The sequence below is a fragment of the Corythoichthys intestinalis genome, chromosome 18 (assembly GCF_030265065.1).
Source record: "Corythoichthys intestinalis isolate RoL2023-P3 chromosome 18, ASM3026506v1, whole genome shotgun sequence".
Lineage (NCBI taxonomy): Eukaryota > Metazoa > Chordata > Actinopteri > Syngnathiformes > Syngnathidae > Corythoichthys > Corythoichthys intestinalis.
In genome coordinates, this window is record NC_080412.1 from 33,902,073 (window position 1) to 33,928,329 (window position 26,257).

At 40.1% G+C, this 26,257-nt stretch overlaps 2 protein-coding genes across 6 annotated transcripts in view; one reads left to right on the plus strand and one right to left on the minus strand.

Annotated features, from left to right (window-relative positions):
• The window catches only part of snx19a (sorting nexin 19a), a 112,999-nt gene that overhangs the window by 76,672 nt on the left and 10,070 nt on the right, over positions 1–26,257 (plus strand). For 2 of the 4 annotated variants that reach the window (XM_057820680.1, XM_057820681.1), the window contains 8 exons: positions 9,854–9,963; positions 11,749–11,775; positions 19,124–20,596; positions 20,674–20,812; positions 20,892–20,992; positions 24,348–24,467; positions 24,648–24,766; positions 24,826–24,916. In XM_057820680.1, coding sequence (XP_057676663.1) covers positions 19,148–20,596; positions 20,674–20,812; positions 20,892–20,992; positions 24,348–24,467; positions 24,648–24,766; positions 24,826–24,916 — 2,019 coding nt within the window. In that variant the 5' untranslated portion in view covers positions 9,854–9,963; positions 11,749–11,775; positions 19,124–19,147. Of the gene's footprint in view, positions 1–9,853; positions 9,964–11,748; positions 11,776–14,873; positions 15,453–19,120; positions 20,597–20,673; positions 20,813–20,891; positions 20,993–24,347; positions 24,468–24,647; positions 24,767–24,825; positions 24,917–26,257 lie in introns of those variants that run through there. The other 2 variants (XM_057820683.1, XM_057820682.1) reach the window with 2 other exon arrangements.
• On the minus strand, positions 1,075–15,734 carry LOC130906387 (carotenoid-cleaving dioxygenase, mitochondrial-like). 2 transcript variants are annotated; one of them, XM_057820687.1, is made up of 12 exons: positions 15,643–15,734; positions 12,249–12,423; positions 11,951–12,162; positions 11,731–11,846; positions 9,839–9,941; positions 7,644–7,772; positions 7,418–7,578; positions 7,177–7,344; positions 5,883–6,020; positions 4,509–4,691; positions 1,837–1,947; positions 1,075–1,520 (listed from the first exon to the last, which is right to left on the minus strand). In XM_057820687.1, exons 1-12 carry the CDS (start codon positions 15,659–15,661, stop codon positions 1,404–1,406), a joined length of 1,632 nt encoding a protein of 543 aa, XP_057676670.1. In that variant the 5' UTR covers positions 15,662–15,734; the 3' UTR covers positions 1,075–1,403. The 2 variants fall into 2 exon arrangements, with proteins under 2 accessions (XP_057676670.1, XP_057676669.1); XM_057820686.1 differs by lacking the exon at positions 15,643–15,734 and adding an exon at positions 14,349–14,604.

Consider the following 26,257-nt stretch of genomic DNA (forward strand, 5'->3'; position numbering starts at 1 on the left):
GTCAAATACCAAAAAAATGCCACAAACCAGAAAAAAATTCCACATGCGAAAATCTATTTTGCCACAAAACAAAAAAAATTCCACATACCAAAATTCATTTTGTCAAATACCCTCCCCTCAAAAAAAAAATCACATGCCAAAATCCATTTTGCCACATACTAAACAAAAATATGCCACAAACCTAAAAAAATCCTCATGCCAAAATCTATTTTGCCACATACCAAAATTAATTTTGTCAAATACATTAAAAAAAAAAAAAAAAAATTCCACATGCCAAAATCTATTTTGCCACATACCAAAAAAATGCGACACGTCATTATCAATTTTCCTGTTTTATTGTCCCTATCAATGTTGGTACCAAACCTATGCTCTTGCATCTCTGCGCGGAATTTTGAACTATGCCTGGAAAACTACACAATATATATGGAAACATTTGTTTTCTTGATCAGTGCTCTTTTCCCCTTTAAAGGGGAACAATAATATTAATAATATAGGATTTTGGAGATATGCGCCGTGGGCATTGGGGGCTGAGGGTTTTTTTTCTTTTCTTTTTCTTGGTTTCGTTGTTTTGTTTGGTTTGATATCTAAAAAGGAGAAAAAGGCTCAAATGGCGTTCCCTCATTTGCTTATACCATAAAGGATCAGTAAACAAAGTTAAAAAAAAAAACAACAAAAAAACCTGCTACGTGACTACTCTATTGTATGATGCCGCCTCAACTTCATTACAATATTAATGAATTCGAAGAATGTTTGTGTCATGTTTGTCCTCATATGGAAACCATATTAAAAGAAAAATATATTTCCCTCCCCCTCTTTTTCCATTTTCAAACATTCTTAAAAGCTACAGGGAGCCAGTAGGGCTGCGCTAAAGAGCCGCATGCGGCTCTAAAGCTGCGGGTTGCTGACCCCCGGTTTAATGATTAAATAATCGACCCTAAATTAAAATCAATTAGCAAAATAAGACGAACATTTTATGGAATATACAGAGTAGGTTCAGTATTAGTTCAGAATCTTAAAATAGTAGATGATTTTCTTTGTGTGCAAAAATAAGGACAATCATTGTTTTGTTTTGTTTTTAATGAAATTTGTACCCCCCCAAAATAAATGCAACATTCAGATTACATTGGTTAAAATAACATTATATGAAGAAAGTTCATTGCTTTCCTGGATGAGGTTTAGCAGTTACAGATGCTCGTACAAAACGTGTGTACAGGTAACAAAAAAATAAATAAATACCTAGGCTCAAATTGTATTCATTTGCATCCATTTCGGAACAGACCAATCAATCTCATTAGCTAGAATAGCAAATCAGTGCAGTATCATCATCGGAGCTTTAACATGATCTTGCCTCGCCTCAACTGTTTTGTGATTACTACTAAGAAAACATGTTGTAATGTAAACATTCAAGCAGACGCATGGAATACACCGTGGAAATGATAGGGCATGTTGACAGGAACATTGGCTCTCCCCAGCTCCTCAAACGTCTTGGCATTCAAAACCAGGACGAATGTGCCTTTATCCTAATGTTGGAGAGATTTAAAAAAAAAAAAAAAAAAAAAAAAATCAATAAAAATACATTTTTTATGTGTTTTTTGGTGGACCAAGTCAGATATCTTCTGAAAAGTTCGACAAACTTTCCTCCACAGTAAAATCATCAGACAAGTGTTTATTTTAAGACACTTAATAATATTAAAATGAAGATTGGCACATTTTGAAATAGAATCAATATTGCATAAATGACATAGGGTCCTTGGTTTAAACCCCACAAGGTTCTTGACCACTCGTCATAGTATCAGACACATTTAAGTCAAATTCAAACTTCTTTCAACATCTTACCTGTGAGGGTGAGAGAACAACAGATAGTATGACGCCATCGTCTTCCTCCAAAGCGTTCGGTGAGGGCACAAATACAGGCTCCGATGGGAAGAGACCCTTCTGGTACCACACCTGAGGTCACATGGGCATGAATAGTGCTTTCTCTGAGCAAAAATAAGCTGCACCAGTCTGCTTTATAGCTAAATTAAAAACCTTTTCAGATTAAAATCCACATGCGGGCAAAAAACATTTTAGGCAGGCAATTAGATATAATAGGCAACGTTACCATAGCTTCACTTTAGTTTGTCGAGTAAATGTCAAATTTATTGGCAGAATCAAGGACATTAAAATGGAATTTTGCATGGGGTGTGACAGATTTGAACTGAAGGACTTTAGGCCATCATTGTTGATCAAAAGCATTAATACTCAACCAGGTGTGAAAGGGCAAATGCTGAACTGCCTGTTTGAGAGATGACCCAAAAAGCAATTTTCGGGAGACCTTGAGGTGCAGAAACACGTTTTCTGCAAATTTGGTTGAAAGTAGTGATAGACTAATTTATTTTCCGACAAAGTAACCATGAACCCTGCTAGGAAATGCTATCACAGCGCATCAGGAAGCAGCTCGCTTTCTGACTGCTAGAGGTTAAAGGAATTTACTTTCTCTGTTGCCAATTGAGTCACCAAAGAAGCATGCGCCTTGCCCTAATGCTTAAAGTGTCAAGTAATTGCGTGTCAAGAACTTAATTGGGCTGGCAGCCATAGTAATAGGGTGGTAGTCCCACAATTTTTCTCTATGGCGTAACTCCCGGGGCGTGGCCTCCTCTCTGCCAGGGCTGCTGGCCACGGGACTGGGGGGAAGTTGGGCTGTGGTCTCGCGTCGCCCCACGGCGATTCCTCGGTGTCTCCTGCGTCCGCTTTTCCCTCTATTCTCTGCCTGGGTATCCGCCCTGCGCTCCTGCACGGGTGGCTGGCTGGATGCCAGTGGGTCGGCTGGATGTCGCCTGCTCGGGCGGGGGGCCCTGCCCTGCGCTTGGTGGGCCGTTGGGGGTCCTACGATGTGCCGTGCCGGTTGGGGGGCTGTGGCTGTGGCTTGAGGGCCAGGTGGTCGGACGCGGGTGGTGGCAGAGTAAGGGCCATGGCCCTGTAGTGGCACCCACGCGGCATATCCACTCAGCTGCGGGACTATCACATGTTAGATGGGACTCACGCATGACTAGGTGAAATTAAACGCACTCAAACAGAAAACCTCGGTGTCAGGATTAGCGATGAGACAGCATAGAATAGGATGCCAACATGCTTATACTCGCAAGGGATTCACACAAATACTGTGATTTTTGACAACATGGCTGATTTAGGTACACTTCACCCCTTCCAATCACTTATCTCTCAGACCCCCCAGACCCTCTTTCCTTGGTTATCAGGCCCCCCACATGGTGTCAACCGGAAATACACCTAGCTAACGATAGCACCAACATAATGATAGTTCAGTGGTTCTTAACCTTGCTAAAGGTACCGAATTCAATGAGTCCCCCACATGAGCTAACAGAACCCTTTGGAATTAATTTTGTTTTTTTTCACATTCAAAATCGATATATCTAAGGTAGGTTTTACTGAATTTGCATTCAAATTTCTTCATTTACACAGCATGTTTTAAACAGGCCAAAATATATGTTTTTAGCTTAATGCCTGAAGCATCACCAGACCACTAAACCAGGACTGGCCCAATATGCATAATTTTTCATTCAAATTTGGAATAATATATCTTATATTGTTCAGCATTAAACCTGCTCAGTTCCATTACCCTTGACTGTGCAGTTTGTCATGTTTACATCTCAAAGGTTATCAAATTTAATGAAAAACCCTGCACAAAATATTGACAAATTTATACACAATGTCATCATGTTGAAAAAAAAAATCTTCTCACAAATCCAATAAACAAGAGTGAATTCAGAACAAATAATTTTTCCTTTTGATTTGCTTTTCACGTTGGAAAATGAAATTAAACTGGATTCGTTTCACACGGTTTCTATTATTATTTTTCATCTCGACATTTTCATTCAATCACATCTTTGCCTCACATACTATTTTCATGGCGTAAAATGTGACACAAATGTTTTTTGTTGTTGTTGTTGTTTTTTTATGTCAAACTTCCACTGAGCAAACCAGTTTCTCCTCCCATTAGATAGAAGAATAGAAGAATTGGAATAAAGCCTGTAAATTGGGGACTAGCCAGTCCAAAACCTGGTCTAAAACGGCACTTTGCTTGGATTTAGTCAGCGTCCAAAAATAGGGCCCTGAGTGTCATAACCTTCACCGAACCCCTTAGACTGACTCACCGAACCCCTGGGGTTGATCGAACCCAGGTTAAGAACCTCTGTCATAGTTAGTTAGAGTAGGCGTTTAATGTATTTCTTGTTGTTGTTTGTGCTTTTTCTGTTTCTCTCTCCCTCTTTTCTTTTGTTCCCTCATCACCCCTTCCTTATCGCTGCTTTCTCCTAATGAATTAAGTAGGTTGAATGATCAAAATTGATGTATGGCATACTCCCATGTGATACAATAAAACTGTTCAGATCAATCGGACACTCAGATCTCCATCCTCCGTGTCAAGCAACTGAACAGGACAAGTTAACAGATTTTTTTTTTTTTAAAGCAGTTAATTGGGCTGTCTTGTCTTGCACATAGTAGTTACAAACCTTAAATGTCTTGTCCTTGAGATCCATCTTGAGAAGTGAGTCTCCGAACAGGTGTCGGAAGCCGCATCCATAGAAATAACGATAAGGCTTGGTGTTGTATTGCTCGTAGTTTATGTGTGGGAACTCCAGGCCACCGTACTCGTGGATGTCATCACCATGGAGATCCTCATGTTGGCAGAACACCTGAAAATAAAGGGCAGATTGACGAGTCATGTGTTGTCACTGCACAAGCTGTTGGTTGAGGACTGGAATAAATTAAGATGTACAGATTTGTTTGTTTGTTTCTTTTAAATGAATTTCTGCTTTTATTGCTGTCTAAAGCTATACTTCCGACTCCTGAACGAGAATTACTGCAATACAGAATAGGAGTTACATTATGTGCTCTTGTTTCTGTGTTCCAGTTAGGAGGTGAAAGGCAGCATTTGGAAGCAGGTTGAGGGAGAATTGGCAGACTCCAAAGCAAAGTCATGAATTACTATTTTAAATCATGTTGTTTAAGAAAAGAAGTACCGTAATTGTCTGACTATAAGCCGATACTTTTTCCCTTCATTTTGAATCCTGCAGTTTATAGTCCAGTGCGGCTTTTTGTTAATTTATTTGGGTTAATAGGTAACACTTTATTTGACAGCGGTGCCATAAGACCGTCATAATTGTGCTATGACACTATCATGGGCATTACTGAATGCTTATGACAGATCTCATTCAGTGTCATCCGGCAAATTATCTCACTAACTCCATTTATGTCTAGCTCGGTTCTTTTACATCCATTCAAAAGTTAGATAATTTGTCAGATGACACAAAATGACATCTGTCATAAGCATTCATTAATGCTCATGGGAGTGAAATGTCATAATTATGATAGTCTTATGGCGCCACTGTCAAATAAAGTGTTACCAAATACCATAACTAGCAATTAATGAAACAACTAGAACAGTAACTGAAGAATTAATTAGCACAGTTCGGTGAATCCACATGTCATACTTGTGGGGTTCGGTATGTTTAGCAAGTTGAGAACCACTGAATTAGCACAAAACATCTGTTATTTACATCTGGAGCGCTGCAATGCATGCTAGGAGGCATGTTAGAGGCACTGCAGGTGGCAGCAGAGGTTGACTGTCTCCCCCAATGGAGCAGTGATGGCCAAGTGAAGCTTCTTCATGGTGGTTCATTTAGTCTAATGACAGTTGTATGATGCTGTTGTCAAATAAAGTGTTACCGGTTAATATCTTTTGGTGTAAATATCCCATAATACAGTGAGGACAGCGGCGGCTTATGGTCCAGTACGTTGAACAAATTTAGTTTTTGTTTCAAATTTGGTGGGTGGCGGCTTATAGTCAGGTGCGCCTCATAGTGCGAATAATGCATTGAGTTTACCACATTTTTCTTGGTTTTGATGCATGTTGCAGTACTGGAAGGGCGGGTGTTCAGGTTTAGATCAACCGGTGTATCATCAGTGACATGGAGGGGTAAAACATAGCGGCGAGGAAGAGCTCTGCTCATACTGTTGTATACCTGAATAAAAAGAATGCGAATAAAATGGTAGTGATTAGAAGCACAAATTAATATAGCAGAATATTTGCTTGAGTTTTTGCAAAAAAACTTGTTTCAATTTACACTAAGGCTGTCAAAATTATCGCGTTAACGGGCGGTAATTAATTTTTTTAAATTAATCACGTTAAAATATTTGACGCAATTAACGCACATGTCCCGCTCAGACAGTATTCTGCCTTTTGGTAAGTTTTACAGCAAGGCTTTTTGTGCTGTCTAACAGCAAACTCTTGTGGTCGCTTTGCGACATGGTTTATTGTTTTCTTGCCAGTTCAATATGGCTGCACGACGTCTCGGGCTGACGCCTACATTGTAATGTTGTGCTTATATGATCCTTGGACAAGATTTGTCCGTAAGTATCGTTGTTGTAAAGAATGTACATATCATGTTAGTAAGCGAAATGTTATATTTTTTGTATGAGACGCTTTTTGTTTTGTTTTGCTTTATGTTTAGTGAACCTGTATAGCGTGCTAAGCTAACGTTGTTGCTAATGCAATTGTGTACTTTTTTTGTAGTTTTACGACGGTCTATTGAGGACAATGGTTTGAGGCCATTTTATTAATAAATCAGATGAAAAAGGAAGAAGTCTGATTATTAAGGCGTCGTTCACTAGCTGTCTAGTTTTGGAAAAAGTAGACGCTTCGGAGTGAGGACAGCATAGACAGATTTAAATGACAGTAGAGTGAAATGCCCACTACAGTCCTTTTGTACCGTATGTTGCATGTATATATCCATCTTGTCTCTTATCTTTCCATTCCAACAATTAATTTTACAGAATATATATATAATTTACAGAAAAATATAGCATATTTTATAGATGGTTTGAATTGCGATTAATTGCGATTAATTACGATTAATTAATTTTTAAGCTGTAATTAACTCAATTAAAAATTGTAATCGTTTGACAGCCCTAATTTACACACATTGTATCCTTTATTTTGTCCAGTATTGCCACCTGTCATTACTTTTAAAGTACATTGCACTACTGTACTTGCAAAACTTGTTTGTAGTGTTTATCAATTTGACTAAGCGTACTACAGAACATATGGAATTTGTTCCACTGTGACTTCAAATCATTAGTAGTGTGCAAACAAAAAAGAGGGAATCTATCTGAGCTGACCTCATCCAGTGCTTTTCCAGACTTGCGCAAATTCTGAAGAAAGTAGATATCGAGGGCTCGACCGTCATCAAAGCAACACAGATCCACCATCAGGAATCCATCCTCTTCAAAGGCGTTGATCTGATGGAAGTTGGCCAAAGGTTTGCAGAAGTACTTCACTGGGCTGACCTGGATGAGCGAAAAGCACCTTGTAGAGTCAAACTAAATGATACTTCATTCCCTCCCGATTGTGATTTCGCACCTCGCCTGTGTGCTTGTTGATCAGATGGAGAATGGTATTCTGCTTGGGGTCCCAGTAAACAGCATCGCAGAGCGGCTTGCTCTTCACGAAACATGCAATGATCTTCATTATGTCTATTTTTACCGGCTGCTCAATGAACACCACATAATTCTTCGACATGGCTGGAGGATAGAATAGTGATCAGATGAAGTACCAGCAGTACCAGTTTCACAAGTCACTGACTTACCAAAGCTGTGGTAGTAGGATGGTTGGAACTTGTTTACAGGTGTAATGGAACAGAGAATTTTAGCCCCTTTCAGAGTGTCTTCAGCATCCTCCTTTTCGGGAGGTACACGGATGATGTTGTATGTGGCGCCTGAAAAAGTTATGATGTCCTTTTTTAAGTCAATTCATACATATACAGTGGGGCAAATAAGTCTTTAGTCAACCACCAATTGTGCAAGTTCTCCTGCTCGAAAAATTAGAGAAGCCTGTAATTGTCAACATGGGTAAATTTCAACCATGAGAGACAGAATGTGGAGAAAGAAAAAACAGAAAATCACATTATTTGATTTTTAAAGAATTCATTTCCAAATTAGAGTGGAAAATAAGTATTTCGTTACCTACAAACAAGCAAGATTTCTGGCTGTCAAAGAGGTCAAACTTCTTCTAACGAGGCTCCACTCGTTACCTGTATTAATGGCACCTGTTTTAACTCATTATCGGTATAAAGGACACCTGTCCACACTCTCAGTCATTCACATTTCAAACTCCACTATGGCCAAGACCAAAGAGCTGTCGAAGGACACCAGAGACAAAATTGTAAAGCTGCACCAGGCTGGGAAGACTGAATCTGCAGTAAGTAAAACACTTGGTGTAAAGAAATCAACTGTTGGAGCAATTATTAGAAAATTGAAGACACACAAGACCACTGATAATCTCCCTCGATCTGGGGCTCAATGCTAGATCTCACCCCGTGGCGTCAAAATGATAACAAGAACGGGGAGCAAAAATCCCAGAACCACACGGGGGGACCTAGTGAATCACCTACAGAAAACTGGGACCACAGTAACAAAGGCTACTTTCAGTAACACAGTGCGCAGCCAGGGACTCAAATCCTGCACTGCCGGACATGTCCCCCTGCTGAAGAAAGTACACGTTCAGGCCTGTCTGCGGTTCGCTAGAGAGCATTTGGATGATCCAGAAGAGGACTGGGAGAATGTGTTATGGTAAGATGAAACCAAAATAGAACCTTTTTGGTAGAAACACAGGTTCTCGTGTTTGGAGGAGAAAGAATACTGGATTGCATCCGAAGAACACCATACCCACTGTGAAGCATGGGGGTGGAAACATCATGCTTTGGGGCTGTTTTTCTGCAAAGGGACCAGGACTACTGATCTGTGTAAAGCACAGGTGTCAAACTGGTCCTCAAAGGGCCGCAGTGGGTACTGGATTTGATTCCAACCACACAAGATGAATACCTTTTCACCAATCTGGTGTCTTACAAGTGTAATCAGTTGATTGCAGTCAGATGATGCTTATTTTAGCAGAAACCTCAGTGGTTGAACTGTCTTTGCTGTATCTGTTGGAACAAAGACCAGGACCCACTGCGGCCCTTTGTGGAATCGATTTGACACCACCGGTGTAAAGTAAAGAATGAATGGGGCCATGTATCGAGAGATTTTGAGTGAAAATCTCCTTTCATCAGCAAGGGCATTGAAGATGAGACGTGGCTAGGTCTTTCAGCATGACAATGATCCCAAACACACAGCCAGGGCAACAAAGGAGTGGCTTCGTAAGAAGCATTTCAAGGTCCTGGAGTGGCCGAGCCAGTCTCCAGATCTCAACCCCATAGAAAATCTTTGGAGGGAGTTGAAAGTCCTTGTTGCCCAATGACAGCACCAAAACATCATTGCTCTAGAGGAGATCTGCATGGAGGTATGGGCCAAAATACCAGCAACAGTGTGTGAAAAGCTTGTGAAGAGTTACAGAAAACGTTTAGCCTCCGTTATTGCCAACAAAAAGTACGAAACAAAGTATTGAGATGAACTTTTGGTATTGACCAAATACTTATTTTCCACCATGATTTGCAAATAAATTCTTTAAAAATCAAACAATGTGATTTTCAGTTTTTTTTTTCCACATTCTGTCTCTCGTGGTTGAGGTTAATCCATGTTGACAATTACAGGCCTCTCTAATATTTTCAAGTGTGAGAACTTGCACAATTAGTGGTTAACTAAATACTTATTTGCCCCACTGTATAATACCATTCGCACACTAAAACAACACAGTGTTGTATAGCCACAAAGCCAGAGATACAGCGATTCTTTCTTGTTTTTTTTTTTTTTTTTTTTTTAAGTTTGTGAGTCTTAATTTTAATGTTGACTTTTTACAACATGAAGAGCATGTTATTTAAGTTGGCAACTCATCAAAAGGACTGACCTCTTCCTCCAACAGAATTGCCCATATTGAAGCTGGTCCCATCAGGGTCGTAGTGAGGGTGGGCAGACACTGCATTAACAGCAACAAATGTGCTCCAGTCCACCTTCGGTGATTAGGGTGTACAGGTGAGTTTTTTTTCTTTCATTGTTATTTGTTTGTTTTTGTTTTATTTTCCAAAGTGAAGGCCTGTCAATTTCTGCTCATATTGTTGTTGTCGTATTTTTTTAAAATCTCTTTTTCTGTGATTTGTGGATGAATCACAATGAAATTTCTAAGGCATATTCTTCGGATGTACTTGTATTTTTTGCATAAAATCACCATCAAATGTGAACTGACCTATCAAAATCACACAGATGAAAATACAGTGTCTGCTTTGACTAAAACCACCCAAGCATTTATAGGTTTTCATAATTTAATGAGGATAGCATGCAAACAATGACAGAAGGGGGTGGGGAATATGTAAGTGAACCCTCTGCCTAAGGAGCAATTTAAACCAATTTTTACCAAACATTTTTAGTCAGGTGTGTGGCCAATCACTGATGAGTGGTTTAAAACTGCCCTGCTCACTATAAAGCACACACCTGGTAAGAAATGTCATGGTAAGAAGCATAGTCTGATGTGCATCATGTCACGGTCAAAAGAGCTGTCTAAAGACCTGCGATCAAGGGTTGTTGATTTGCATAAAGCTGGGAAAGGATACAAAACCATCTCTAAAAGTCTGGATGTTTATCAATCGACAGTCAGAGAAGTTGTCTACAAATAGAGGGAGTTTGGCACTGTTGCTTCTCTCCCACGAAGTGGCCGTCCACCAAAGATGACGCCAAGAGTTCAATGCAGAATACTCAGAGAGGTAAAAAAGAACCCTAGAGTGTCTGCTAAAGACTTACAGAAATCACCAGCACAGTCCCATAACTCTGTGCACACATCAACTATATGTAAAACTATGGTCAAGAATGGTGTTCATGGGAGGACTCCACGGAGGAAGCCACTGCTGTCTTAAAAAAAAAAAAAAAAAAACATTGTTGCTTGTTTAATGTTTGCAAAAAGAAACTTGGGCAATCCACAGAAGTTTCGGCAAAATATTTTGTGGACTGATGAAACCAAAGTTAAATTGTTTGGGAGTAACACACAATGTCATGTGTGGAGGAAAACTGGAAAACTGGAACTGCTCACCAATATCAATACCTCATCCCCACCGTGAAGCATGGTGGATGGATCATCGTGATTTGGGGCTGTTTTCCTGCCTCAGGGCCTGGACAACTTGCAATCATTAATGGAGGAATGAATTCAAAAGTTTTGCAGGAAAACCTGAGGCAGTCTTTCAGATAGTTGAAGCTAAAAAGAGGATGGATGCTGCAACAAGACAATGATCCAAAATACAGAAGTAAATCAACTTCAGAATGGTTTCAGAAGAACAAAATACACGGAGTGGCCAAGTCAAAGTCCAGACTTGAATCCCATTGAGAAGCTGTGGCATGACCTAAAAACAGCGATTCATGCCAGACATCCCAGTAATCTGACTGAACTACAGCAGTTTTGTACAGAAGAATAGGCCAAGATTAGTCCTGATTGATGTGCCAGTCTGGGGGGGGCACAAAATATTAAATGTGATGGTTCTCTTACTTATTTTTTCCCCTTCTGTCATTGTTTGCTTACTATCCTCATTAAAATATGGAAACTTATAAATGTATGGCTGGTTTTAGTTCAAGCAGACACTGTTTTTTCATCTGTGTGATTTTGACAAAGATCAAATGACATTTGAAGCGTATTTTATGCAGAAATGTGAGGAATTCCAAAAGGTTGAGATACTTTTTCACACCACTGAATTTTTTTTCACCATTTTAAATTTAACTGATTGGTTTACTAGTTATCAAGTCAACTTATATTTGTACCTGTTCCATTGTTTCTAGGTTCTCTGGGTTAACTCTGTGTATCAGGTTGGTTTCTGTGCAAAGGTAGTAGTCTCCCTTGTATTTCACAATGTTGACATTGCCGTTGTCTGTCGGCTCTGGAACAGGCAAATACTCAGTCTGTAAAAGATTATCACATCTTTGCCCTATAAAAGATGAGCAGTATGTACTGACAATAAAAACATTGATACATAATACTCACTTATCATCTCAAATCGAGTGAAAAATCGCTGGAAGATGCTTTTACAAGGGTCATCCATGCTGACAGTACCAATTTCTGACACCATGATACGGTTCCGTTCGCTATTCTTTTTGTAGGCATCGCTGCGCAGAAAACGACTCATGTACGTTACCTGGCCTTTCTCTATTTTGAACTTGTGGAGCAAGGCCATCCCATCAAACCAGTGGTTGTAGCTGCCGATGAGAAAAAAAACACAAATAGTTGGGTTTGACTATATATCTCAGAATTGGGTTTTTGGAGGGGGAGTTGTTGAACTCACTGAGTGTCTCCAAACTCAAACTTTGCAGGGCCATTTCGGAGCAGGCTGCCGTTGAGCCAAGTAGGAATGGTCCCTTCTACCTCAGCAGGGATTGGATCAGGGGTCTCTTCGACAGTGCGGACTAGAGAAGCGATGGTCTCCAAATCCTTTCCAAGTTCTTTTCTGTTGGCATCTTCTGCACACACATCAACAGCATTATAGCATAGACTTCATAACGATATTGACAGGTCAGATTCGACCTTCAATGCGCCGCGCCTTCAAGTAGGGGCCATCCCACAATCCGCTTCAGTTATTCGCGGTCGGTCGCAGCAACACATGCAATGACCCAACGCCGGATTTATGTTGAAAAAGTACGAAAGCTGTACTGCCTACAAACAGGAAGGATTGTCTCAGGAGTGATTTGTTCGAGGATTCAAGGTAATTATTATATTTTTTGTTTTTTCACAAGAATTTTCAACGTGAAAAGCTCTTTGTTGTAATGCTGCCGCCACATTGACTGACAGGCTAGCATCGTACTTCAACATATTTACGTAAAATAAATGCGAACTGCATGTTTATTTTGTGTGTTTTTTAAAATGTTTTTAACCAAGAATCAAGACTGTTTTACGTCCATACCTATAAAGAATTCAGGGATTTAAGCATTTATTCACAAGAATTTTCGCCGGGAAAGCTGTTTACATATGGCGGTCGCCACATTGACTGACAGACTAGCAACGTACTACTACATATTTACGTAAAATAAATGCTAACTGCACATTTTTTTGTTTTTTTTTGTTTTAACCAAGAATCGAGACTGTTTTACGTCAATATCTATAAAGAATTCAGGGATTTAAGCATTTATTCACAAGAATTTTCAACGGAAAAGCTTTGTTTACATATGGCGGTCGCGGCATTGACTGACAGACTAGCATCATTCTTCGACATATTTACGTAAAATAAATGCTAACTACACGTTTTTTGTTGTTGTTGTTGCTTTTAACCAAAAATCGAGAGTGTTTTACGTCCATATCTATAAAGAATTCAAAGATTCAAGCATTTATTCACAAGAATTTTCGCCGGAAAAGCTCTGTTTAGATTTGGCGGCTGCCACATTGACTGACAAACTAGCATCGTACTTCAACATATTTACGTAAAATAAATGCTAACTGCACGTTTTTTTTGCATTGGACCAAGAATCAAGACTGTTATACATCCATATCTAGAAAGAATTCAGGGATTTAAGCATTTATTCCGAAGAATTTTCACCGGAAAAGCTCTGTTTACATATGGCGGCCGCCACATTGACTGACAGACTAGCATCGTACTTCGAGATATTTACGGAAAATAAATGCTAACTACACGTTGTTGTTTTTTTTTGTTTATTTTGCTTTTAACCAAGAATCAAGACTGTTTTACGTCCATATCTATAAAGAACTCAGGGATTTAAGCATTTATTCACAAGACTTTTCATCAGAAAAGCTCTGTTTACATATGGCGGCCGCCACAATGACTGACAGACTAGCATCATTCTTCGACACATTTACGTAAAATAAATGCTAACTACACGTTTTGTTTTTTTTTTGCTTTTAACCAAAAATCGAGACTGTTTTGCGTCCATATCTATAAAGAACTCAGATATTTAAGCATTTATTCACAATAATTTTCAACAAAAAAAAGCTCTTTGTCTGTGATTCCACTCGGTCAGCTTTGACGGCCACGCCAACACTGCAGGCCCCCTATTGATCGGCCCCGTGTCCAGTCAATATCATTATGAAGTGTATGATTATATCTTATAAAGCATAAATGTTTCACATGTCAACAATAAAAAAAATAAAATAAAAAAATTTGAATCGCAAATCATCTGCTTGTGTATAGTCATGAACAAATGTGTAAAATCTGTTTTCGTGTAAAATCTGTTTTCGTGTTATCAGATTGTTCCCCCCCAAAAAACAAAAAAGAAACAATAATAATTTAAAATTATTACACACCCCATAGTTAGTGTCCTAATCACATTGTACAAATTTTCACAATAAATTCATATTAAACATATATTTAAAAATGTGATATTTGTACTTACAGTTTATAGTAAAAATATATAAATGCAACTATGAAGTGTCTTACCTCTATAATTGATGGGATACATCAGATTAGTAAGGGTTGATGATACAACTGTCTTGGTGCTCTTGGTCCAAGCGATGAGTGACAGTCAGATGTGAGTTGTGTTGTGCCATTATGTGTGTTGCAGCATTTTAAATAATCAAATCATGTATTGCGTCATCTCCATTACTTATCATGTTAGGTATGATAACAACAGGTAAAGATATTTACTTTCCTCTTTGCTGACAATTAAACTCGTTTTGTCACATTCCTTTTTTGCTTTGCAATAGGGTAACGTCATTTAATTTAGCAGTGGATTGACTTTCATTTTATTTCCCATTGAGGCACTTTAAACTGTATTTGTATGGATATGAAGCATTTCATGAATAAAGTTAATTGATTGATGTGCCTTGTTGTATTAAATAATTTTCAATTCAGCTAATTAACTACTACCTAAATTTCTGTTTATAGTTATAGATTCAATTTGACTTCATTGAAATGCTCAGACAAAACCTTTCCTTTGTTTGTTTTTTTAAAGGTCAGTTAGGATGATCAAAATTATCTCTACTTGCTAGTTATTTGATTCTACTTTTAGTGACTTCATTCAAAGTACAAAGAGGTGTACAATCTGTCAGATTAAAATGCAATGTCAGTTTTTGTTGCTTTCATTTGAACGTGGCTTGCTTCCTGTCATAAATTACGGTTCACAATATTTCCACTGGAGGGCAGTGTTGTACCGCTACAAAAGAGCGGGACACAGAGCCACTTCGATTAATAATAAAATAATGATTCCCATTCCCCCCAATTATATAAATTGAGGACCGAAACATCTAAATTACTGCAAGGATGTAAAATAGCGGGCAATAGGCATGTGCTGTCATTTGTATGGCTTTCTGACGAGGTCAAAAAACAGAAAAAATACGTTTATAACGATAGTCTCACAATCATAAATGATCATGTTGTATTTTATAAAGAAGGAATTCGCAGAAGTACAAATACAATCCGGCAGGTAAAGTGGACACCTAAAAGAAGCTGGGTACAAACAGGCTGATCCTGATAATCTTTGTTGGAGGATTAAAACACAAGCAGGATCGCCCGAGTTGCAGACATGAACCTCTAACCATTCAGGTGATGCCTTATATTTCCTTCATTTGACGAATTTTAACAGATCTTAAGTATAGTATAGCATAGGCTACTGTCAGATATGCAGTGTTGCCTCACTAGAAATCTAAATTCACGTGTTGGGGGGGGGGGGGGGGGGGGGGGGGCATAATGCGTAAAGAAAACTAGTAAACACTCCCAGCACGCACACTCGTACGTGTGTCTAGGGTTGTCATGGCAACAGCACGTCCCGTAGCGGCAAAGTTCTCACGATAAAACTGCTTTATGATGTACTCCAAGGGTGTAGGTTTGGTCTCAACATTGGTAGGAACGATATAACAGCATAACCTGCGTAGGGCCTATGACTTTTTTGCTTGGGATGGGGCATTAATAAGACCAAACTGATTAGGTAAACAGCATAGGCGGAGTTTGACTTTTGGGGCAGGGCGGGCACATGTTGATGACCAGAAACGCAGTGTCAACAATAAAATTAACTTACAAGAATATTCATGATCATAAGTTGACAATGAGTGTTTTTCGTTTCCCATCATTATTGAGGGGAATTCTAAATCAAGCTGCTTAGTCAATACTTTTAGCCAAGATCGTCATTCATTGAACATGGTACGCCCGCCGGGGTCGTGCCAATGTAGTTACCCCAGTCAAAAATTGTATCCCCTGGGCGGAACCAAATGGAGGTAGATTTGTGTCTTTATTATTCAATCCCAAAAAAATCGCTTCAATCAAAAAAAATGCCAAAATAAATTTGAAACTCAAAAAAATGCATGTGACAGCTATTTTTCTCTGATTGAATTTATTTTTGTGTGTGTGTGTGTGTTTTTTTTTGATTGGGGTCAGATTTTTCTTTTTCTTTTTTATTAAAGCAACTTTTTTGATTGAAGTAATGTTGATTTGTGTTTGGGCCACATTTTGGCTAGGATTTTATTATTCAATCAAAAAATAAGTTGCTTCAAAAAATATATTTATTTTCAAAAAGAAAAATCACTTAAATCAAAAAAAAAGAAGAAAAATTTCAATCATAGAAAGTGTTTTTCAATGCGAAAAAATATTTGAGATTGAAAAAAACTGCATTTGAACACTTAATTATTCACTGAAAAAGTTTTCTTCCATTTAAAAAAAATATTTTCAATCAAAGAAAAACATCATTTGAAAAAAAAATTGCCCTCCCCTAATTTTTTTTTTTAATTATATGCAAAGCAAATGACCGTCTAAGGTGCTAGTCCGTGATCTGTTTAAAAAATAATTTTGACCCATTATAAAAATATATTTTTTTGTTAATTTCATTCATTTTTGTTGCAGTTTTATTGCTTTACAACTTTTATATATAGGAAAGTCAATTTCGTGCAATGACGCTTTCGGCCACCGGGGGGCCTGCCCCCCCCTTAAAATCCACTTATGGTTATGCAGCACCTCTCTCTGAGGAGCTTCTTGCTCACGTTTTCCGATTTCTATAGTTTCCAGCAGAGTTCACTACATTTCTCACAGTTTAATTACCGTTAACAGAAGAAAACACAAACAGAAGGACACTTTTCTCTAAGCAGGTTCTTACACATTACGTTACTTGCAGTGGCTGCTGCTGGCCGAAAAAAAACTTACAATATCCCGTTCTTCAAAGGGGCGGAGGAGGCGGCATGTTATCGACATGTATTTTTGTTGAGGCTGTGTGTGAGCGTGCTTGTGTGTGTTGAGTGTGGGTCAAGTCATCAGGCAATTAAAAGTGCATTTGAGAGGGGGAAAAAATGGACCGGCGCATTCAGCAAGTGAAAGGGGGTAAATTTAAGTTTTAACATAATGAAAATAATTGACTTCATAATGGTAGGCTAGGTTCTATCCTTACAAGATATGGGAAGACAATGTAAACGACCTATATACTAATATCTGAACTCATTATATCATGCATATTAGATTGCTTAAAAGTTGGTGGGGACAATTTGAGCGTCCTAAAAAATGGTAGTGTTATGTCTCTACTGTCTCTATGCAAACCTACGCCCTTGGTGTACTCTGATTGTTGCTAATTTGAATTCTTTGTGTTATATGAAGAATGGGATTAAATTTTTCTATTGTTAATGACCTCATATTGTCATAACATGCACTGTTAAATCAGTTTTTGTATTATTACTATTTCTGATGTACATTGGGGCAAATAAGTATTTAGTCAACCACTAATTGTGCAAGTTCTCCCACTTGAAAATATTAGAGAGGCCTGTAATTGTCAACATGGGTAAACCTCAACCATGAGAGACAGAATGTGAAAAAAAAAAACCCAGAAAATCAACATTGTTTGATTTTTAAATAATTTATTTGCAAATCATGGTGGAAAATAAGTATTTGATCAATACCAAAAGTTCATCTCAATACTTTGTTATGTACCCTTTGTTGGCAATAACAGAGGCCAAACATTTTCTGTAACTCTTCACAAGCTTTTCACACATTGTTGCTGGTATTTTGGCCCATTCCTCCATGCAGATCTCCTCTAGAGCAGTGATGTTTTAGGGCTGTCGTTGGGCAACACGGACTTTCAACTCCCTCCACAGATTTTCTATGGGGTTGAGATCTGGAGACTGGCTCGGCCACTCCAGGACCTTGAAATGCTTCTTACGAAGCCACTCCTTTGTTGCCCTGGCTGTGTGTTTGGGATCATTGTCATGCTGAAAGACCCAGCCACGTCTCATCTTCAATGCCCTTGTTGATGGATGGAGATTTTCACTCAAAATCTCTCGATACATGGCCCCATTCATTCTTTCCTTTACACAGATCAGTCGTCCTGGTCCCTTTGCAGAAAAACAGCCCCAAAGCATGATGTTTCTACCCCCGTGCTTCACAGTGGGTATGGTGTTCTTCGGATGCAATTCAGTATTCTTTCTCCTCCAAACTCGAGAACCTGTGTTTCTACCAAAAAGTTCTATTTTGGTTTCATCTGACCATAACACATTCTCCCAATCCTCTTCTGGATCATCCAAATGCTCTAGTGAACCGCAGATGGGCCCTTGTCATTTGTCATGTACTGGCTTCAGCTGGGGGACACGTCTGGCAATGCAGGATTTGAGTCCCTGGCGGCGCATTGTGTTACTGATAGTAGCCTTTGTTACTGTGGTCCCAGCTCTCTGTAGGTCATTCACTAGGTCCCCCCCTGTGGTTCTGGGATTTTTGCTCCCCGTTATTTTTATCATTTTGACGCCACGGGGTGAGATCTTGCATGGAGCCCCAGATCGAGGGAGATTATCAGTGGTCTTGTATGTCTTCCATTTTCAAATAATTGCTCCCACAGTTGATTTCTTAACACCAAGCGTTTTACCTATTGCAGATTCAGTCTTCCCAGCCTGGTGCAGGTCTACAATTTTGACTCTGGCGTCCTTTGACAGCTCTTTGGTCTTGGCCATAGTGGAGTTTGGAGTGTGACTGACTGAGGTTGTGGACAAGTGTCTTTTATACCGATAATGAGTTAAAACAGGTGCCATTAATACAGGTAACGATCGGAGCCTCGTTAGACCTCGTTTGAAGAACCCATTTTGACAATTACAAGCTTCTCTAATCTTTTCAAGTTGGAGAACTTGCACAATTGCTGGTTGACTAAATACTTATTTGCCCCACTGTATGCAATATACCAATAACGACGTGTATTTTAAGTTCGCATTTAAAAAATATTTAAACAAAATAACATGTTCAATTTATCTTAGCAGGCTACATCTCATCTGCTGGCTGCCATGCCTTCATCCAGGATTTCCAATAATTGGTCACTGTCAGAGGTTCTGGGCCAACGAAGGCGTCTTTTAGGGCTTGGCGCTCTGCTGGCCTGGTTGGTCCTCTTCCATCTCCTCGTCAACGTTTGGCTTCTCTGCGTTTTCACTAGTCTCCTGGTTGCTTTAGGAGGTTGGCTCGGATCGCGAGCCATTCTGGACGCCAACAGCCTTCTCCACTTGGAGCATTTTTTGCCACTCGGCGGGGCGACGCCGCCTCAGTGTTCGGCCGAACACGAGTGGAGGCTCAATCATGAGATCCACTGTGCCGTCCACAAAGCAGTCCGGGATTTTGTGTCTTCCTGGTATCGCACTCTTCTGCCAGAAGTGGAGGGAGAATTTGAACGTGCAGTGCGTAATTCCATGCTGGATTCAGTGATGGAGTTGAAGGAGCGGGCCAGGCGAGTTGACAGAAAGGCTCTGGTCCAGCGCCTTTTAGAGGTGTATGGCTGCCACCTTCAGAGCTACATGACCGCCAGACACATGCAGCTGGAAAAAAGGGGTGAAAACGTTAGCCTTTGGCAGCTTTACCAGGAAGTAGACAGTCCTCATCCTGCCGTGAGCGACGCAGCCGCTGAGCTCAGTTATGCCAGAGCTCTGGTTAATCTCGTCCTACATGTGCTTGTTCCGTACCCTCAGATGGAAACCAGGACCGGAGGCTACATGGTTACTGAACTCATCACCTGCAATGTGCTTCTACCGCTAATAAGTAGGGTGTCTGATCCCGACTGGCTCAATCAAACTATAGTAGATGTCTTCACCAGGTCGCAAAAACCTCAAGATACCGCCCTTTACGGGTGTGCTCTTCACGATTCGTGGATGACATGCCTGTCGTCTTCGGAACAAGCGAGCCTCAACAGCGAAAGCAACTCCGATCTGCTCAGTCCGATAAGTGAGGAGGACTCCTCTCAGTGTAGCATGCTGAGCCTGGAGACCTGTTCTGGAAGGGATGAGAATTGCCATCCTGGTCTGCTCACACCGTGTAAGGTCAACTGCTGTTCCCTGACATCTGGACACTTCTCTCACCTTCAAGAGTCCAAGATGCACTCCCTGGACTCTTTGACGCAATCCAACACGGAAGATGACGTGACCAAACGTTTGTGCGAATGCGGCCCCTCAACCAATTTTTGCAACACGATGAATTTAAGGGATGACGCTGACGATTTTGGCTGCTTCGCACCGCTGAAAAATCTGGGGCCTAAGGTAGTGGTGCCTGTGGAGTCCCACTGGCCTGCTGGTATTGCTCAAGAGAAATCCCCGGCAGGCCCCTCAAGTAGACTTTGCCTGAACCCCTTAAACTTTGACACTCCAACCAAACCAACAGTGGACATCCAGAATGTACAGATTGCTGGTACAGTTACTGCAAAGGAGCAGCGTGGCACTGGAACACATCCTTATACTCTCTACACTATCACGGTAACATTACAAGTTTGACCTCGTGTGTAAAGACTTGTGTTTTTTTTTCTTTCAACACAACATTTTGGCTTTTGCAGTTTGAGACGGCAACATGCCCTGAAAACAGTGACCCGTTGCAACCTGCGACCTGTCACACGGTCAATCGCAGGTACAGCGAGTTCCTCAACTTGCAGACACGATTAGAGGAAAACCCAGAAGTAAAGAAGTTTGTCAAGAGTAAGAAATTTCATTTCTAGCCTTTACAATATCTTGACACACTTTCACACACGTCAAATACAATACGCTTGTATTGCAGATGTGAAAGGTCCAAAGAAAATGTTCCCCGACCTTCCCTTCGGGAACACAGATTGGGAGAAAGTAGAAGCCCGTAAAGGCCAACTGGATACGTTCCTGAAGGTAAATACTTTCGGGGTCATGGACACTTCAGGCTACTACAGGCAGTCCCCAGTTTACCAACGAGTTCCGTTCCCGCGCTGGTGATGTAACCCGAATAACCTCGTAAATCGGAATCAACCCTTTAAATACCTCAAAACAACCTCTAAATAATAAAACATACTATTCCAAAAACATGTATTATACATCATTGTACTGTCCTCGCCAAGACGTCCTAGTTAGACAGTGAGCTAAGCTCTGAAATAACGATGTGACACGTCAGTGTGGTTTGCTGACTTTATTCAGCTGCTCATGACATCAACACTTGCAGAATGAAACTAAAATAAAATGAAATTAAATCAGTCTCGTCTTCAATAACAGCAATTCAAATTTGCGTTTACAAGTAGCTGCTAATACTGCAAAAACAAACGATTAGCATGTATCAGTTAGCGTCCGCACATAATCAAAAACAATCACATACAGTGCTCTCCTTAATTATTGGCACCACTGAAAAAGATGTGTTTTTTAGCTTCTAATATTATTATTTTTTTATTCAAATAATATGGGACCTTAATGGAAAAAAAGAGAAAAATCCAACCTTCAATACAAGTGCATTCATTCAGTGGGGAAAAAATCCCACATAAAGAAAAAAATTATTTGATATCAAATAATGTGTGTCACAATTATTAGCACCCCTGGTGTTAATACTTTGTACAACCCCCTTTTGCCAACAAAACAAGGTCTGGTGGCTGAGATGGACATGGGAGGAGCTTGATTTTGTGTCTGGTGAACCATTTCTGTGTAGATTTGGGCATATGTTTTAGGGTCATTGTCTTGCTGAAAGACCCGGTGACGACCCATCTTCAGCTTTCGGGCAGAGGGCAACAGATTTTGATTTAAAATGTCCTGGTATTTCAAAGCATTCATGATGCCATGCACCCTAACAAGGTTCCCAGGGCCTTTGGAAGCGAAACAGCCCCACAGCATCACTGACCCACCCCCATACTTCACAGTGGATATGAGGTGCTTTTCAGCATGCGCATCTTTTGTGGCACGCCAGACCCACTTAGAGTGTTTGTTGCCAAAAAGCTCAATCTTGGTCCAAAGCACACGGTCCCAGTTGAAGCCTAGGACCGTGTGTATTTTTGTGTGAGACCAAGATTGAGCAAGATTGACAAAATCAAGCTCCTCCCATGGCCATCTCAGTCCCCAGACCTTGTTTTGTTGGCAAAAGGGGGTTGTACAAAGTATTAACACCAGGGGTGCAAATAATTGTGACACACATTATTTTAATGTCAAATAATTTTTTCTTTATGTGGGATTTTTTCCCCACTGAATGAATGCACTTGTATTGAAGGTTGGATTTTTCTCTTTTTTTCTATTAAGGTCCCATATTATTTGAATTAAAAAAATATATATTAGAAGCTAAAAAACACATCTTTTTCAGGGGTGCCAATAATTATGGAGGGCACTGTAAACTCGACCCGGGTATTCAACCAGAATTGAAAACGCACAATAAACAGTCCAAAAGAAGGTATGTACAGCTGTCGCCCCTGGATGCTTCACAAGCAACAAACGTGCGCGCAGCCCGTCAGCCCGTTAAGGCCTACAGAAAATTCCGTTCTTTTGCTATATAAACATGGAACCCGCCAAAAGAAAGATTAGACTCTCTTCTTTCAGCAGGAAAAAAAGTTAGTTCGTATCCTTTTCCATTCTTTAGAAATCAGCATTAGAAAATAGCTTAGTTTGAGCAATTTTCCCATTTCTGATGAAAAAACAGAGAAATGGAGCTTTTTGTGAAAGCATATATTTCAAATATAACTTTGACTTTAACACAGCTATTTTTCTGTTTTAGTTACATCCCAAACCTCTGAATAATGTTTTCCTTTTACAAAATAACATAAACAACAAGACAGAGCTTTTGATAGCTAAGTAACAATTTATTTACACATAACTAACTGAGACATGACGCTGTTGTGGCCGCGACAGCCAGGGTAAACTTTTCCCCTTCTCGCCGCCTTTATCTCCTCGGCGAGCAGCACGTACTCAACGGCATCGTCCACTGCACTGGTGGTCCCGGTCGTTCTGCTCGGTCGTCCAGCGCCTGGCATCCCGGGCATCTTCCCGGTTGTTCTGCTCGCTCATCCACCGCCTGGCATCCTGGACGTCCATTCGGTCATCTTCCGCCATCACCCTGGCCGTGAGGCCCGGCCGTTCATTCCGTTGTATCGGCGATACGGGTCTTACCAAATGCGCTACTGCCCTCCAGTGGCCAGTTTCATTGCTTTGAAATGGACTTTCAGCATTGTGCTTTGGAGCTAAGTTGAATTAGAACCCAGAGATGTCTCTTGTGAAAAAAAAAAAAAAACGTAAAAGACGTATAAATACGTCTTTGGGAGACTGAAACAATTGAAAATAGAACGTATTTATACGTTTTTGGGAGCAAATGAGTTAATTCCTTTTCTCATCTTTGCAACGCCGTTCGCGTTACTGAGGATGTAAAGGCGTGCGTTACTATGCGTTACTACGTTGGTTGAATGAAATGAAAAAGTCAGTGACATGGAAAGAGAAGAGCGGGAATAGGAAGGAGGGAAGGGTGTTGTGACGCCGTTGCAAACGCGATGCTAGGCTAGGTGGCTCCAATATTTTCTGACTGTGACCGACAGCCTAAAATCTACGCCCATTTGATGCTACGCTAGATATCACATGTATATAGAACTAGATGCGAAATGACAGACACGGCGACGTGAGCAAATGTACTGAGAAGTAGATGTGAAATGATACACTCGCCGACGTTGGTAAACAGCCGCCATCTTAAAGCAGTAGACTTCTCAGGAAGGCTATGTTGTAGTGAACCTTCCTAGTGAAGCTAAGTAACTTTTTTTTAATCTAAAATACTCCTAAATCAGCAAAATCTTGACTTTAATCTATCATTAAATGATGAAACAGTTTTAAAACTTTCACATGTAGAAAGTCGACAGAAGGGAACTAATGCAATAACAGGAGCAATTTTAACAACTTTAACAGTTATTTCACAACATTAAATGATTTCCAAACATAGCAAAGGTTACTATCTAGTTATCGCAATATCCACAATTCCCCTGTGTCTAGTTAAGTTTAAGGTAAAGAATTGGGCTAGGGCGAATTGCCCCTTAAACCCTTTGAGCTTCACATAGTGTGACCTATGTGTACACCAGTTACTTTGCCAAGTAACTAATTACTCTTACATTCATGTAACTGAGTTACTAATTCAATTACTTTTTGAGAGAAGTAATTTGTAACTGTAATTATTTTTTTAAAGTAAGATTAAAAACACTGCTGGGGACTATCTGTATTGTCTACCCTTTTTGTCATTTGATCTTAATTCATTGTTTTCCAGCAACTGAACAGCATACCTGAAACAGCGAGAAGTGAAGACATGCAGGAGTTCCTTTCGCTAAACTCAGGGGTTTGCACTTATTTTGGGAAAAAGCCGTTTGTCAAGTCAAGAATTGATAAGGTGACAAGGAATGTGTGTTGATTTGTAGACCAGATTTGTGTTGAAGAATGAACATCTGCCTTTGTCAAGCTCTTTATACTTTAAGTTCAATGGTATACATTTATTTACTGTGTACTGTTAGATATAATGTATTTCGAAACTAGGAATGGATGTTTTGTCCACTATGACTGTTTTTTACAGATGATGGAGAACGCTTTAGACACATTGAAGACAGCCTTTCCTCACCCCGAGGCTATGAGTCCTACAGACGATCTTGAGGGAGACTCTGACGGGAGAACACTGGACAACAGAAAGTACAGGTACGACTTAAGCCACTTTGTCTAATTCCTGAAACTGATGCTTTTGTGTTGTCTGTCAGGAGGCTCATGTTCCCAAGCAAAGTGTCTCCATCTCTCAATATACCAGACCTACATCCTAAAGTGACTTACTGCTTTAGTGAAGGAAGCCCTGTAAGTTCTCTTACATTATTTATGAGAATATATTTGGTTTGAAACCAAATTTAACCATACAGTGGGGCAAATAAGTATTTAGTCAACCACTAATTGTGCAACTTCTCCTACTTGTAAATATTGGAGAGGCCTGTAATTGTCAACATGGGTAAACCTCAACCATGAGAGACAGAATGTGGGGGGAAAAAAAACGAAAATCACATTGTTTGATTTTTAAAGAATTTATTTGCAAATCATGGTGGAAAATAAGTATTTGGTCAATACCAAAAGTTCATCTCAATACTTTGTTATGTACCCTTTGTTGGCAATGACGGAGGCCAAACGTTTTTTGTAACTCTTCACAAGCTTTTCACACACTGTTGCTGGTATTTTGGCCCATTCCCTCCATGCAGATCTCCTCTAGAGCAGTGATGTTTTGGGGCTGTCGTTGGGCAACACGGACTTTCAACTCTCTCCTCACCCCGTGGCGTCAAAATGATAACAAGAACGTGGAGCAAAAATCCCAGAACCACACGAGGGGACATAGTGAATGACCTACAGAGAGCTAGGACCACAGTAACAAAGGCTACTATCAGTAACACAATGCGCCGCCAGGGACTCAAATCGTGCACTGCCAGACATGTCCCCCTGCTGAAGAAAGTACACGTCCAGGCCCGCCTGCTGTTCGCTAGAGAGCATTTGGATGATCCAGAAGAGGACTGGGAGAATGTGTTATGGTCAGATGAAACCAAAATAGAACTTTTTGGTTGAAACTCAGGTTCTCGTGTTTGGAGGAAAAAGAATACTGAATTGCACCATACCCACTGTGAAGCATGGGGGTGGAAACATCAATCGTTGGGGCTGTTTTTCTGCAAAGGGACCAGGACGACTGATCTATGTAAAGGAAAGAAAGAATGGGGCCATGTATCGAGAGATTTTGAGTGAAAATCTCCTTCCATCAGCAAGGGCATTGAAGATGAGATGTGGCTGGGTCTTTCATCATGACAATGATCCCAAACACACAGCCAGGGCAACAAAGGAGGGGCTTCGTAAGAAGCATTTCAAGGTCCTGGAGTGGCCTAGCCAGTCTCCAGATCTCAACCCCATAGAAAATCTGTGGAGGGAGTTGAAAGTCCGTGCTGCCCAACGACAGCCCCAAAACGTCACTGCTCTAGAGGAGATCTGCATAGAGGAATGGGCCAAAATACCAGCAACAGTGTGTGATAAGCTTGTGATGAGTTACAGAAAACGTTTGGCCTCAGTTATTGCCAACAAAGGGTACATAACAAAGTATTGAGATGAACTTTTTGTATTGACCAAATACTTATTTTCCACTATGATTTGCAAATATTTTCTTAAAAA